Here is a 14,781-nt window from a genome sequence, read left to right as displayed (position 1 = left end):
AGAGCTTACAAGGAAGGAAGGGGAAGGGAGGGAGGGAGGGAGGAAAAGGAAAGGAAAGAAGGAAAGGAAAGATACTCAGGATGGGACACAGATGGTAGTCATAAAGAGCATGAGAAAAAAGGAGAATATAATCTTATCTAATGAACCTCAGAGGAAGCACCTAAGGTAGCAGGATGAACTTACCTGAGAATCTAGCCAGAAGACTCTGGATAAATTCCCAGGTTAGTTTAAAATTGAATGCAAATATAGGTTGCCAAATGAGACTGATGTCTGGAGCAGTCTCTTTGCAAAATATTAGGGTTTCTAGCTAATGTCTTCTTCACAATCATATGCCATTTCTTTTTGCCCACAATTTTTTTACTATCTCTTACTACAAGTGCTTCATTGGAAACAAAATCCAGCTTACACTGGAATGGCCCCAACTCCCTTGACTGTCCATTTCATTAGCTAAGTCCTTCCCTACCTCCATTACACACATGTTCCAGGCCAGATGACAAACCACTCTCAAATTCCTCTGCTTGTTAGCATTTATCAGAGACACAGCAATTTAATAGTTTGGGGGGGGGATCTGTACTTTTCCTGGTCTGCCCTTCAATGAAATCTTAATCATTCCTGGTCCAAATATGAAATTTTTATATAGAGAAGAATTTTGAACAGTCTAAATAAGCTATCCAATATAAAAGTCTAAAAAAAGAGAACAATGACAATCACAATATCACAAGGCTAAGACCCTTATGATCAGATTTTAGCCAAATGTTTATGTCAAACCATTTACCTAACAAATATTTATTGAGTGTTTAGGATGTCAGTTACTATTCCAGCACATAAACTATCTCAAAGAAATGAGAATTAAGATCGGAAACTTATGGGGCACCTGGGTGGCTCAGTCTACACGGCTGGTTTTGGCTCAAGTCATGATCCCAGGGTCCTGGGATCAACCCCTGCCTCGGGCTCCCTGCTCAGCCGGGAATCTGCTTCTCCCTCTGCCTCTGCCTCTCCCCCCAGCTTGTACTCTCTCTTACTCTCTCAAATAAATAAAATCTTAAAAAAAAATTAGAAACTTATGTCCTTAACAGAGAGCAGAAAAGGAGTATCCCAGTTTCTTCAACTAATACTCTGAACCTGTAATAAGCAAAGAAGTCAAGTACTTTCCTTACTTTGGACTTTTTGAGAGCTTATATCTTCCACAACTGCTTTGCCCATACTCAAACAGCAAAAAGTTCACCAATGTAAAAAATCAAAAAAGTCTCAAATCAACCCACATGCACCACTGGTGAAAATGTAAATTGGACTGACCACTGTGGAAAACAGTACGGAGGTTCCTCAAAAAATTAAAAATAGAATTACCATATGATCGAATGATTCTACTACCGGGTATTTACCCAAAGAAAATTAATTTGAAAAGACATATGCACCTCTGTGTTTGCTGCAACATTATTTACAATAGCCGGACTGCAGGAGTAACCCAAGTGTCCGCCGACAAATGAACGAATAAAGATGCAGTATTATATGCAGAAAGGAATATTCAGCCATGTGCAACAACACGGGTGGATCTAGAAGACGTTGGACTAAGTGAAGTCAGGGCAAAGAAAGACAAATACCACAAGATTTCACTTGCATGTTGTATATAAAAAGAAAACAGGGGCACCTGCACTTAATTGGTTAAGCGACCAACTATTGATTTTGGCTCAGGTCATGATCTCATGGCCGTGAGATTGAGCCCCTCGTCCCACCGTGGAGCCTGCTTAGGATTCTCTCTCTCTCTCAAAAAAAAAAAAAAAAAACCCAAACAAAACAAACACAAAAAAAGGATTCTCTCTCTGTCCCTCTGCCCCTCCCCCCCAAAAGAAAAAAAATAGAAACAAACAAAACAACCCTCAAATACAAAGAACAAACTGGTAAGTTTGCAGAGAGCAGGTGGGTGGGTGGGGTGGGCGAGATAAGGGGGGTTAACAGCATAACCTAGAGAGAAGGTGAATGACTATGTTGTATACTTGAAACTAATGTAACATTGCATATGAACTATATTTTCTTAATTTTTAATAGAAATAAAAGACACAAATACAAACTTCCAGTTATAATAAGTAAGTCATGGAGATGAAAAGCACAACACAGGAGAGATAGGCAATAATCCTGTAGTAACACTATATGGTGACAGACGGTGATTACAGTTATTATGGTGAGAGCCTGAGCAATGCACAGAATTCTCCAATCAATGTATGTACATCTGAAACTAATATAACACTGCTGTATGTTAATTCTGCTTCAATAAAAACAGAAACAAAAAACCCAACAACAAAAAATTAGCCTCAAATTAAAAGACACACACACACACACACACACACACACACACACAATGGCTGTTAATATATTTAAAATCACTTAACCTCACTCATGATTAAAATGTGCTCTTTATGAAACAGATGTATTTTTTTAATAGTTTTTATTTTGTTATATTAGTCACCATACAGTACATCCCTAGTTTTTGATGTAAAGTTCCATGATTCATTATTTGCGTATAACACCCAGCGCACCATGCAATACGTGCCCTCCGTACTACCCTTCACCGGCCTATCCCAATCCCCCACCCCCTTCCCCTCTGAAGCCCTCAGTTTGTTTCCCAGAGTCCATAGTCTCTCATGGTTCATTCCCCCTTCTGTTTACCCCCCCCCTTCATTCTTCCCTTCCTTCTCCTACCGATCTTCCTACTTCTTATGTTCCATAAACGAGTGAAACCATATATGTATATCCTTTGACCAAGGAATTCTAATGTCAGGAATTTTTCCTTCAAATACACTGGCAATGAGAATGCAAGACTATATGTACAAGATGTTCACTGTAACACAATTTTTAACAGAAAAACACCTTGAAATAAGTAGTCGAGAATAGGGAACTGGCTGTGTAAAGTCAGAACACAGGAATACAAGGGACTACTATTCCACAACAAATAAAGGAAAAAGCAAATCTCTGTGTACTGAAACGATGTGTCTAAGATAAAATGTCAGGTGAAAGAAAGGAAGTCGCAGTCTGTAGAGTGTAACCCCGATAGAAAAACAAGATAGTCATACATAATAAGAAAATGTGTAACTAAAAATTTCTAAAAGAATTTCCAAGGAAGTGTCAATAGTAAGTCCCTTGGGGGATTGAGGTGAGGTGGTGGGGAGAAGAGATACTTCAGAGGACTTACTTTCTTTACATATACTCTTTGTAGTGTCTGAATTCCTCACCAGAGTATGTTTTATTTCTGTATTTTACATTTTATAAGTTCTGAGATGTTGTGAAATTCCTGTTAAATAACAAGCTTACTGAAATTTAAATATGTGATCCCTAGAAGAAACAAATTTATTTCCATCACTTATTAAACAGATAAAGAACTGGAACATCAACTTCTACATCTTGGTTAAGCTCATGCTGTTTATGAAATACTTCCAGTAATTAAAAAATGAGGGTAATTAAAAGACCAAGAAAAATAATAAAAATGGCAAAACAGCTGCAAAGCCCAAGATATTATAGAGTATTATACTATCTTCTTGACAAAATTATCCTGGAAAAAGGAAGCTCTAATTCTTACAGACTTTATTTTTAAACATAGACTATGTAAATTACTTTTAAATGTAACTACATTGGGCCTTAATAATCAATTGTAGAAGTAGTTTCCTAAAACTTACCAAGTTGGGAATAGAAACAGGAGGAAAAAAAGTTGAGCAGTGAAAAGCAGAAAAGGAGGGGATAGAAAAAGAAGTGGGAGTAATGTCTGTTAGTATAGGCAGGAAAAGGGTGACTTTAGAGATAGTCAATCCCCACAGTAATACTATACCTAACAGCTGGCTGTGTTCCCCTGTGATGGAGTTCTGACTCGGGTCTGAAAAACAAACAATTGAAAAGAAAAGAAAAAATGAATGACCAAAACAAATAATTTCTTGAAACTCAGCAACAAAAGTCAACCAAGAAAATAAGCAAAAAAAAGTTTTCTAATGCTCAAAAGACATTAATAAAAGGATAATAAAGATAGAATAAACTATTATAAAAAATAATCACACAGCTTTTTTGAAAAGTTAAGCAACAGAATTACCATGTGGCCCAGCAATTCCACTCTTAGGCATATACTCAAAAGAACTGAAAACAGGGACTCAAAACAGACTGTATGACAATGTACACAGCAGCATTATTTCCAATAGCCAAAAGGTAGAAACAACCGAAGTGTCCTTCAACAGATAAATGGATAAACAACAATGTGGTATATACATACAATGGGATATTATTCAGCCATAAAAAGGAAATGAAGTTCAGATACATGCTACAACATATATGAACCTTGAAAATATGCTAACGGAAAAAAGCCAGAAAGAGAAGGACAAATTTTGAATAATTCTGCTTAAATGAAATTTTGAGACAAAGGTAAATTAAAATTATAATCACACAAATTTAACCAAGCGATAGTAGTTCCATAAAGTAGTCTGATTTGGGGCTTACCACATGGGTTACATTTTCTCTTTAATGGCAAAGGAACAAATGGCGTAGCAGCTCAAAGTCGGGACATAAGTAAAGCACTGTTACTACTAGCAGGTATATCCTGATTCGATCGACTTCATGATAAAATGACTAAACTGGCTTTTATAAATATCTAGTTCTTCTAATCTATAATAAAATTAGTGGCACAAGTTCCTAATGCAAGAGATATTGACAATCATGATTTCACAACTAACCACCTGCTTATTTTAAAGGCTTGAAAAACATTAAGGGCTAAATATGGAAAAGACTTTGAGCTCCACTTTCCTCAAAGATTAAGTCTCTTGAGATACTGAGGTTTACATATGACTTCCCTGAATGTGTCTGGGGAATAAAAATAACTTTACACAAGGGGGTCGGTGAACAATAGGAAAAAAGTTACATCTTTTTCACTAACCTCTAATTGAAGTTTAGCGTTTTCTCCAAGTGCGATGTCAGCAACAAACTACATAAAAGTACCCATGCTTTGTCAACAATAAATATAATTTTTTATATCACATTGTAATTGTTATATATATCTCATAATACCATTTAGGTACAATACTACTTTGAAATCATGGTAGTAATGAAAAGGCTACTAGGTCTTCTTCAATGCATTGATAAAAAAGCACTTATATTATTAGATCACAAACTTAATATTTTGATAATTGTATTTTAATATAAGAGGGTTCTTTTTAATCCTATATGTATATGTATTTATATGCATGTTAATACTTTACACATTTAAAAACATTACTCTGAAAAGGAATTTGCAGACTTCAGACTGCCAAAGAGGTCCCAGACACAAAAAAGATTTAGAATACTGTTTTAAACAAAATTCAAATAATATTTTTGATGGTGTTTGTAATAAATGTTTTTTATATATAATTTAATTAAATCTAACACTTTAAGCATCCCATATAGAAAGAATCAGTAAGAGTACTAAACAAATTCTATATCTGATGTATGGTACATATCATAGTTTATGTACTCTAATCAAGGAGGAAATGAGGTAGAAACCTGGTTGATACAACTAAAGTTTTAAATGTTATGTGAATATTTTAAGATCTATTTTTATATTTTCTTCCTTAATTTGGTTTTTAAAAAGATATTCTAAAATTTTATATTCTCAGTATTTTCCACCAAATGGATTTCTAGTTTTTAAATTTAAACTCATCTTATTTTCTATATAAACAATATGGGTTTGTGCATAAGACAAAGTAGGAATAACAGTTCTACAGTACATTAGTGTATTGGATTCACCTGTCTCTTTCTCTCTCTCTCTCTCTCTCTCTTTCTCTCTCTCTCTCTCTCACACACACACACACACACACACACACACGATAATTTGGGCCCTATCATTACAGAGAAGCAGGTGTAAAGGTAGCATGGAAGGAAGAGTACACAAAGAACCACAGAATTTTAGAACCAGAACTATGGTCATCATCTATTTCTACTCTAATGATTCCAAAGGAAAAACTGGAGAAATTACCAGCATCATTTTTCCCCCTAAAATCATACCAACAACCTTTTCAGGATTCTGATTCTCAGATACTGTCATTAATAGGAATGCCTTTTATGTATGTTGGGATGGGGCAAACTTGAGGACCTCTTAATATTTATAGTTGAGGGGTCGTTGACTAAGCACCTGCCTTCAGCTAAGGTCATGATCTCGGGGGCCTGGGATTGAGCCCTGCATCAAACTCCCTGCTCAGTGGGGAGTTTGCTTCTCTCTCTCCCTCTGCTTCTCCCCCTTGCTTGTGCTCTCACTTGCTCTCTCTCTCTCTCTCAAATGAATAAAAAAATCACTAAAAAATATTTAATGCTGTTAATAAGTGGCCAAAGACACAGCACACTACTGTCAAAAGAGAAAGCTTAGAGAGATTGTCTTAATCTTTTGAGGGCCTATGTTCATGTTTCTTGGTACTCTGTAATTCTAACTTTTTTGTCCTAAAATGAAGAATAGCCCAAAACAAGTTATTTGGGGGCGCCTGGGTAGCGCAGTCGTTAAGCGTCTGCCTTCAGCTCAGGGCGTGATCTCGGAATCCCAGGATCGAGTCCCACATCAGGCTCCTCCGCTGGGAGCCTGCTTCTTCCTCTCCCACTCCCCCTGCTTGTGTTCCCTCTCTCGCTGGCTGTCAAATAAATAAATAAAAAATCTTAAAAAAATAAAAAATAAAACAAGTTATTTGGAATTGCCAGGGAATCTATGAGTAAAAATAGAAAAACATCTCAGATAACTCAGGCAGAATACGTATGATTTTAGATGGGGAAACAACACATGATTTTTTTCTTACAACCCCCTTCTATACTATATACTCCCTTGCCTTCTAAGCTGTGCCCACATGCCATACATGCATTTTCTAGTCAAGCCAGGACGCTTTCTTCCTTTGAACACCCTCCTGTATTTGAGATGAGTAGAAATAAGTCTTTTGTGTAGTTCCCTACAAGTTCAACTTAGATTTCTGTTTTTCATTTTTTATTAATTGAAGGAATGCAGGGCAACCTTTACTTAATTCTTATTTGGTAATTTGAAGATAAGGTCCAAGTACCTGCAAATACTTTACTGATACACATAAAACCAAAACAAGGGCAAATCTAGGAGTAGAGAGGTTCCGAACGCATGAGAATGAAATTAGGCACACCTATAAAAACCACAGTTGGTAAATGGGTTTAAGTTGAGGTTTCTGGGTATGCAATCCAAATTGTGTGATCGACATGGTAACACAGCTCTGAGACATGTCTGAAATCTCCCATTTGACGGTTTTCCTGCTTATGTCACTGGTGAGGGCACACCCAAGTTTGCCGAAGACTGGTAGTTGTCCTAAACATTACTCAAAATGACATTTATTTTAACCAAATTACTTCCTGTAATAGAAACAACTTGCCAATAATGTAACTATTTTTACCTCTGATGGCCTTCATAAACTAAGCTACTCACGGGTTATAACTCAAAAGGTTATACCAGGTTATACTCAAAAGCCTGTGATACTCTATCAGTCAAAATGGTAGTTCAAATAGAAACATGTACCTTTTCACAAGTAAATACACTCAGAAAAATGACCTGTAAGTATTTCCTTGTTACAGTAATGATATAGTTTTACAAATGGGCACTTTCTCAATATATTTCATTTATCCTGGGTAAATGGTAAAGAATGGAGATTTTATTTAGTTTCTTGCCATGTGCCTTGGAGAATAGAGAGAAAAATGATTGTGGGTGGTACCCGCTTGCAAAACTGCCTCTGTAAATAATTTTTCTGAAGGGCCTTATTATCTCCCTGAGTTTGTCCATAGCAATAGCCTTTTTCTGAATTTCCTCTAATTACTTCATCTACCATTCTTGGTAGAGAATTTGAAGCAAATAAAGGCTAGCTTGTACCTTGCATCTAAAACTCAGTGTAGCAGGCTTTAGTCTTCATTAAAGATAGTATCAGTAATTTCATTAAGTAATACAGTCAATAGTGGAAACTGTTAGGCCTAATTATCTAGAAAAAGAAGTAAGCATGACCAAGTGCATTTACATGAGGGCAATCAGCTCTTTATAGTCTATATTATCGAGACATACCTCAAAAACCTATTTCAGGATACAAAAATACCTGAAATCACCAGTCTTAACACATTCCTAATTTTCTGGACTCCAACTTTTAAAAAACCGAAGTAGCATTATCGTAAGAAACCATTTTGACTCAGAATTAGGCAAAGCGGATTAAAAATGGAACCAAAGACAATTACTCTAACATTCACACTTACTAGATTTAGCATCTCTATAATGAGTACTTATTTCCAAGAAGGAAAACAAGCTGAAATAAGGTAAAATCTGAAAAAGCCTATCTTCTTTATATACATTTTGAACTTATTGCAATGAGACCAGAAAGGTCTAAAAAAATTTACATGTGATTAATTGGGTTTAAATAAATAAGTGGGTGAAAAACATAAGGCAATTGTAGGCAAAATAATTTAGCTGTAAGATGGAAATGTAAAGGAATGCATACAGAAGTTAATAAATCATTAGTTTTTTGTTTCTAGTCTACCCAACAAAGGAGAGTCAAAAGATCCTTATCTGAATTTTTATTATAATAAGAACATAATTTTAAAAAGATACTTAGAATATACTTCTGCCAAAAAACATAATTTCTGCTAGGACGTAGTCTAGTCCAAACCATCAGTCATGCAACTGGTCTGTACAGACAGATAACCACGGAGAGAATAAGCTGCCGCTGTAGTGAACCAAGGGCTGTACTTCCTGCACCATGCATATTCTTTAGTATGTTCATAGAGATTCGGTGAGAAAATAATTTGGGGTAGGGGTGGTAAATACACTTGGCAAATATATTTAACACTCAAGTAGATTCCTATAATGTTTAATTTCTCAGACCCTTCAATATGCTAATGGCTGCCTTACTAATCTCCAAAAGAATATAATTTTGGCATTCTTAAATATATCAGAAGAGATAACTCATTTATCACTAAACATCTTATGTAATTAGTGTTCTATTGTATACACTCTGGGAAATGTTCAACTCATTCATTTCAAAGTATCAAGGTTAAATGATAACTCCCTGGGGCGGAGGAGTAGGGGACCCCTTTTTCAGCCGGTCCCCTGAGTCGAGCTGGATAGGTACCAGACCAGCCTAAACAACCACGGAATCAGCCTGAGACGCAGGAAGATACATCTGGATCTCTACAAATGAACATCTCCAGCACTGAGTATTGAGATAAATAAATAAATAAAATCTTAAAGAAGAAGCCCACATCCCTAAGATCCCTATAAAACAAGGGGCACGGCCTGGGAACCAGTCAATAATTTGGGCTCTGGAAAACCCCGCAACCTCTCCTCATCAGAATGACAAGAAGGAGAAGCCCCCCCCAGCAAACAAAAGACAGTGAGTCTGTGGCCTCTGCCACAGAAATAATGGATATGGATGTAACCAAAGTATCAGAAATGGAATTCAGAGTAACGATGGTCAAAATGATGAGTAGAATTGAAAAAAGTATTAACGAAAATGTTACTGAGAATATAGAATCCCTAAGGACAGAAATGAGAGCGAATCTGACAGAAATTAAAAATTCTATGAGCCAAATGCAGGCAAAACTAGAGGCTCTGACAGCCAGGGTCACCGAAGCAGAGGAAAGGGTTAGTGAATTGGAGGATGGGTTAATAGAGGAAAAAACGAAGATAGAAGCTGCTCTTAAAAAAATCCACGCCCATGAATGTAGGTTACGGGAGATTACTGACTCAATGAAACGATCCAATGTTAGAATCATCGGCATCCCCGAGGGGGTGGAGAAAAACAGAGGTCTAGAAGAGATATTTGAACAAATTGTAGCTGAAAACTTCCCTAATCTAGCAAGGGAAACAAACATTCGTGTCCAAGAGGCAGAGAGGACCCCTCCCAAGCTCAACCACGACAAACCTACGCCACATCACGTCATAGTGCATTTCGCAAATATTAGATCCAACGATACAGTATTGAACGCGGCCAAGGCAAAGAAATTTCTCACGTACAAAGGCAAAGGCATCAGAATTACGTCAGACCTGTCTACACAGACCTGGAATGAGAGAAAGGGTTGGGGGAGCATTTTTAAAGCTCTTTCAGAGAAAAACATGCAGCCAAGGATCCTTTGTCCAGCAAGGCTGTCATTCAGAATTGATGGAGAAATAAAGACATTTCAGAATCGCCAGTCACTAACCAATTTCGTAACCACGAAACCAGCCCTACAGGAGATATTACGGGGGGTTCTATAAAAGTAAAAAGGCCCCAAGAGTGATACAGAACAGAAAGTCACAGCCAATACAAACAAAGACTTTACTGGCAACATGGCAACATTAAAATCATATCTCTCAGTAATCAGTCTTAATGTAAATGGTTTGAACCATCCCATAAAACGCCACAGGGTTGCAGATTGGATAAAAAGAAATGACCCATCCATTTGCTGTCTACAAGAGACTCATTTCGAACCCAAAGATGCATTCAGACTGAGAGTAAGGGGATGGAGTACCATCTTTCACGCAAATGGACCTCAAAAGAAAGCTGGGGTAGCAATTCTCATATCAGATAAATTGGATTTTAAACTACAGACTGTAGTTAGAGATGCAGAAGGGCACTATATTATTCTTAAGGGAAGTATTCAACAAGTGGATATGACAATTATAAATATATATGCCCCCAACAGGGGAGCAGCAAGATACACAAGCCAACTCTTAACCAGAATAAAGAGACATATAAATAAAAATACATTAATAGTAGGGGACCTCAACACTCCACTCTCAGAAATAGACAGAACACCCTGGCAAAAACTAAGCAAAGAATCAAAGGCTTTGAATGCCATACTCGACGAGTTGGACCTCATAGATATATATAGAACACTACACCCCAGAACCAAAGAATACTCATTCTATTCTAATGCCCATGGAACATTCTCAAGAATAGACCATGTTCTGGGACACAAAACAGGTCTCAACCGATACCAAAAGATTGAAATTATCCCCTGCATATTCTCAGACCACAACGCTCTGAAATTGGAACTCAACCACAAGGAAAAATTTGGAAGAAACTCAAACACTTGGAGACTAAGAACCATCCTGCTCAGGAATGACTCGATAAACCAGGAAATCAAAAATCAAATTAAACAATTTATGGAGACCAATGAGAATGAAAATACAACAGTCCAAAACCTATGGGATACTGCAAAGGCAGTCCTAAGGGGGAAATACATAGCCATCCAAGCCTCACTCAAAAGAATAGAAAAATCTAAAATGCAGTTTTTATATTCTCACCTCAAGAAGCTGGAACAGCAACAGAGGGACAGGCCTAATCCACGCACGAGGAAGCAGTTGACCAAAATTAGAGCTGAAATCAATCAAGCAGAAACCAGAAGTACAGTAGAGCAGATCAACAGGACTAGAAGCTGGTTCTTTGAGAGAATCAATAAAATTGACAGACCACTGGCAAGACTTATCCAAAAGAAAAGAGAAAGGACCCAGATTATTAAAATTATGAATGAAAAAGGAGAGGTCACGACGAACACCATTGAAATTGGAAGGATTATTAGAAATTTTTATCAACAGCTATATGCCAATAAACTAAGCAATCTGGAAGAGATGGAATCCTTCCTGGAAACCTATAAACTACCAAGATTGAAACCGGAAGAAATTGATTCCTTAAACAGGCCAATTAATTATGAAGAAATTGAGTCAGTGATAAACAACCTTCCAAATAACAAAACTCCAGGCCCGGACGGTTTTCCTGGGGAATTCTACCAAACATTCAAAGAAGAAATAATACCTATTCTCCTAAAGCTATTTCAAAAAATAGAAACAGAAGGAAAGCTACCAAACTCATTCTATGAGGCCAATATTACCTTGATCCCCAAACCAGGCAAAGACCCCCTCAAAAAGGAGAATTACAGACCGATTTCCCTAATGAATATGGACGCCAAAATCCTCAACAAGATACTTGCTAATAGAATCCAACAGTACATTAAAAGGATTATCCATCACGATCAAGTGGGATTCATACCTGGGATGCAAGCGTGGTTCAATATTCGCAAATCAATCAGCGTGATACATCATATCAACAAGAAAAGACTCAGGAACCATATGATCCTCTCAATCGATGCCGAAAAAGCATTTGACAAAATACAGCATCCTTTCCTGATTAAAACCCTTCAGAGTGTAGGAATAGAAGGTACATTTCTCAATCTCATAAAAGCCATCTATGAAAAGCCTACTGCAAATATTATTCTCAATGGGGAAAAGCTGGAAGCCTTTCCCTTAAGATCAGGAACTCGACAAGGATGCCCACTCTCGCCACTATTATTCAACATAGTACTAGAAGTCCTTGCAACAGCAATCAGACGACAAAAAGGGATCAAAGGTATTCAAATTGGCAAAGAAGAAGTCAAAATGTCTCTCTTCGCAGATGACATGACACTCTATATGGAAAACCCAAAAGAATCCACTCCCAAACTATTAGAAGTTATAGAGCAATTCAGTAACGTGGCGGGATACAAAATCAATGCTCAGAAATCAGTTGCATTTCTATACACGAATAACGAGACCGAAGAAAGAGAGATTAGGGAATCCATCCCATTTGCAATAGCACCAAAAACCATACGTTACCTTGGAATTAACTTAACCAGAGACGTAAAGGACCTATATTCTAGAAACTATAAATCACTCTTGAAAGACATTGAGGAAGACATAAAAAGATGGAAAAATATTCCACACTCATGGATCGGAAGAATTAACATAGTTAAAATGTCCAACCTACCCAGAGCAATCTACACTTTCAATGCTATCCCGATCAAAACACCGAGGACATTTTTCAAAGAACTGGAACAAATAGTCCTTAAATTTGTATGGAAACAGAAAAGGCCCCGAATCTCCAAGGAACTGTTGAAAAGGAAAAACAAAGCTGGGGGCATCACAATGCCGGATTTCGAGCTGTACTACAAAGCTGTGATCACAAAGACAGCATGGTACTGGCACAAAAACAGACACATAGACCAGTGGAACAGAATACAGAACCCAGAAATGGATCCTCGGCTCTTTGGGCAACTAATATTTGATAAAGCAGGAAAAAACATCCAGTGGGAAAAAGACAGTCTCTTCAATAAATGGTACTAGGAAAATTGGACAGCTACATGCAAAAGAATGAAACTTGACCACTCTCTCACACCATACACAAAAATAAACTCCAAATGGATGAAAGACCTCGATGTGAGACAGGAATCCATCAAAATTCTAGAGGAGAACATAGGCAGCAACCTCTACGACATTGGCCAAAGCAACCTTTTTCAGGATACGTCCCCAAAGGCAAGAGAAACAAAAGATAAAATGAATTTATGGGACTTCAACAAGATTAAAAGTTTCCGCACAGCCAAGGAAACAGTCAGAAAAACTAAGAGGCAGCCCACGGAATGGGAGAATATATTTGCAAATGACACTGCTGGTATCCAAGATCTACAAAGAACTTCTCAAACTCAATACACGAGAAACAAATAAACAAATCAAAAAATGGGCAGAAGATATGAACAGACACTTTTCCAATGAAGACATACAAATGGCTAACAGACACATGAAAAAATGTTCAAAATCATTAGCCATCAAGGAAATTCAAATCAAAACCAAACTGAGATACCACCTTATGCCAGTTAGAATGGCAAAAATAGACAAGGCAAGAAACAACAATTGTTGGAGAGGATGTGGAGAAAGGGGATCCCTCCTACATTGTTGGTGGGAATGCAAGTTGGTACAGCCACTCTGGAAAACAGTGTGGAGGTCCCTTAAAAAGTTAAAAAGTAAGCTACCCTATGATCCAGCCATTGCACTACTGGGTGTTTACCCCAAAGATACAGACGTAGTAAAGAGAAGGGCCATATGCACCCCAATGTTCATAGCAGCAATGTCCACAGTAGCTAAATCGTGGAAGGAGCCGAGATGCCCTTCAACAGATGACTGGATTAAGAAGTTGTGGTCCATATATACAATGGAATATTACTCAGCTATCAGAAAGAACGAACTCTCAACATTTGCTGCAACATGGACGGCACTGGAGGAGATAATGCTAAGTGAAATAAGTCAAGCAGAGAAAGACAATTATCATATGGTTTCTCTCATCTATGGAACATATGAACTAGGATGATCAGTAGGGGAAGAAAGGGATAAAGAAAGGGGGGGTAATCAGAAGGGGGAATGAAACATGAGAGACTATGGACTATGAGAAACAAACTGAGGGCCTCAGAGGGGAGGGGGGAGGGGGAATGGGATAGACCGGTGATGGGTAGTAAGGAGGGCACGTATTGCATGGTGCACTGGGTGTTAGACGCAACTAATTAATCATCGAGCCTTACATCGGAAACCGGGGATGTACTGTATGGTGACTAACATAATAAAAAATCATTAAATAAAAATAAATAAATAAATAAAACAAATGATAACTCCCTGAATCATCATTCCCATTTATTCATTCCTTTCACTTAGCAATATTACCATTAAACCAGTATTCTCCAAATTTGCCCAGTCAAAAGAATCATCTGGAGTTATTTTAAGCTACAAATTCCTATATCATATAACTAGCCCTAATTGACTTGATCTCGTGGGAAAAGCCTGAGATTCTGCCGTTTATAAATTGCCCAGATAACTATTATATATCTTCATTCATTGATTCAACTAGTTGAGTGATTAAGAAGCCCCAGGCATTGTTCTACGGGCTAGGGATAGAGCAATAAATAAATAAGAAAGCCAAATTTCCTGTTCTCATGCAGATATGTGGAGATAAAGAATAAAAG

At 37.4% G+C, this 14,781-nt stretch overlaps 1 protein-coding gene across 4 annotated transcripts in view; it reads right to left on the bottom strand.

Annotated features, from left to right (window-relative positions):
• The window catches only part of SLC12A6 (solute carrier family 12 member 6), an 89,921-nt gene that overhangs the window by 39,706 nt on the left and 35,434 nt on the right, over positions 1 to 14,781 (bottom strand). For 3 of the 4 annotated variants that reach the window (XR_005831914.1, XM_008702292.2, XM_008702294.2), the window contains exon 2: positions 3,818 to 3,862. The exons of the other annotated variant lie outside the window; for it this stretch is intronic. Coding sequence is in view for 2 of the 3 variants with exons in the window: in XM_008702292.2 (XP_008700514.1) it covers positions 3,818 to 3,862 (45 nt within the window). In the remaining variant the exon portion in view is untranslated. The remainder of the gene's footprint in view (positions 1 to 3,817; positions 3,863 to 14,781) is intronic. 4 annotated transcript variants of the gene reach the window in all.

Source organism: Ursus maritimus, unplaced genomic scaffold (assembly GCF_017311325.1).
Source record: "Ursus maritimus isolate PB19 unplaced genomic scaffold, ASM1731132v1 scaffold_35, whole genome shotgun sequence".
In the NCBI taxonomy this organism is placed as follows: domain Eukaryota; kingdom Metazoa; phylum Chordata; class Mammalia; order Carnivora; family Ursidae; genus Ursus; species Ursus maritimus.
The sequence above is the reverse complement of the archived record's forward strand: the minus strand, read 5'-3'. Positions and strand labels throughout refer to the sequence as shown.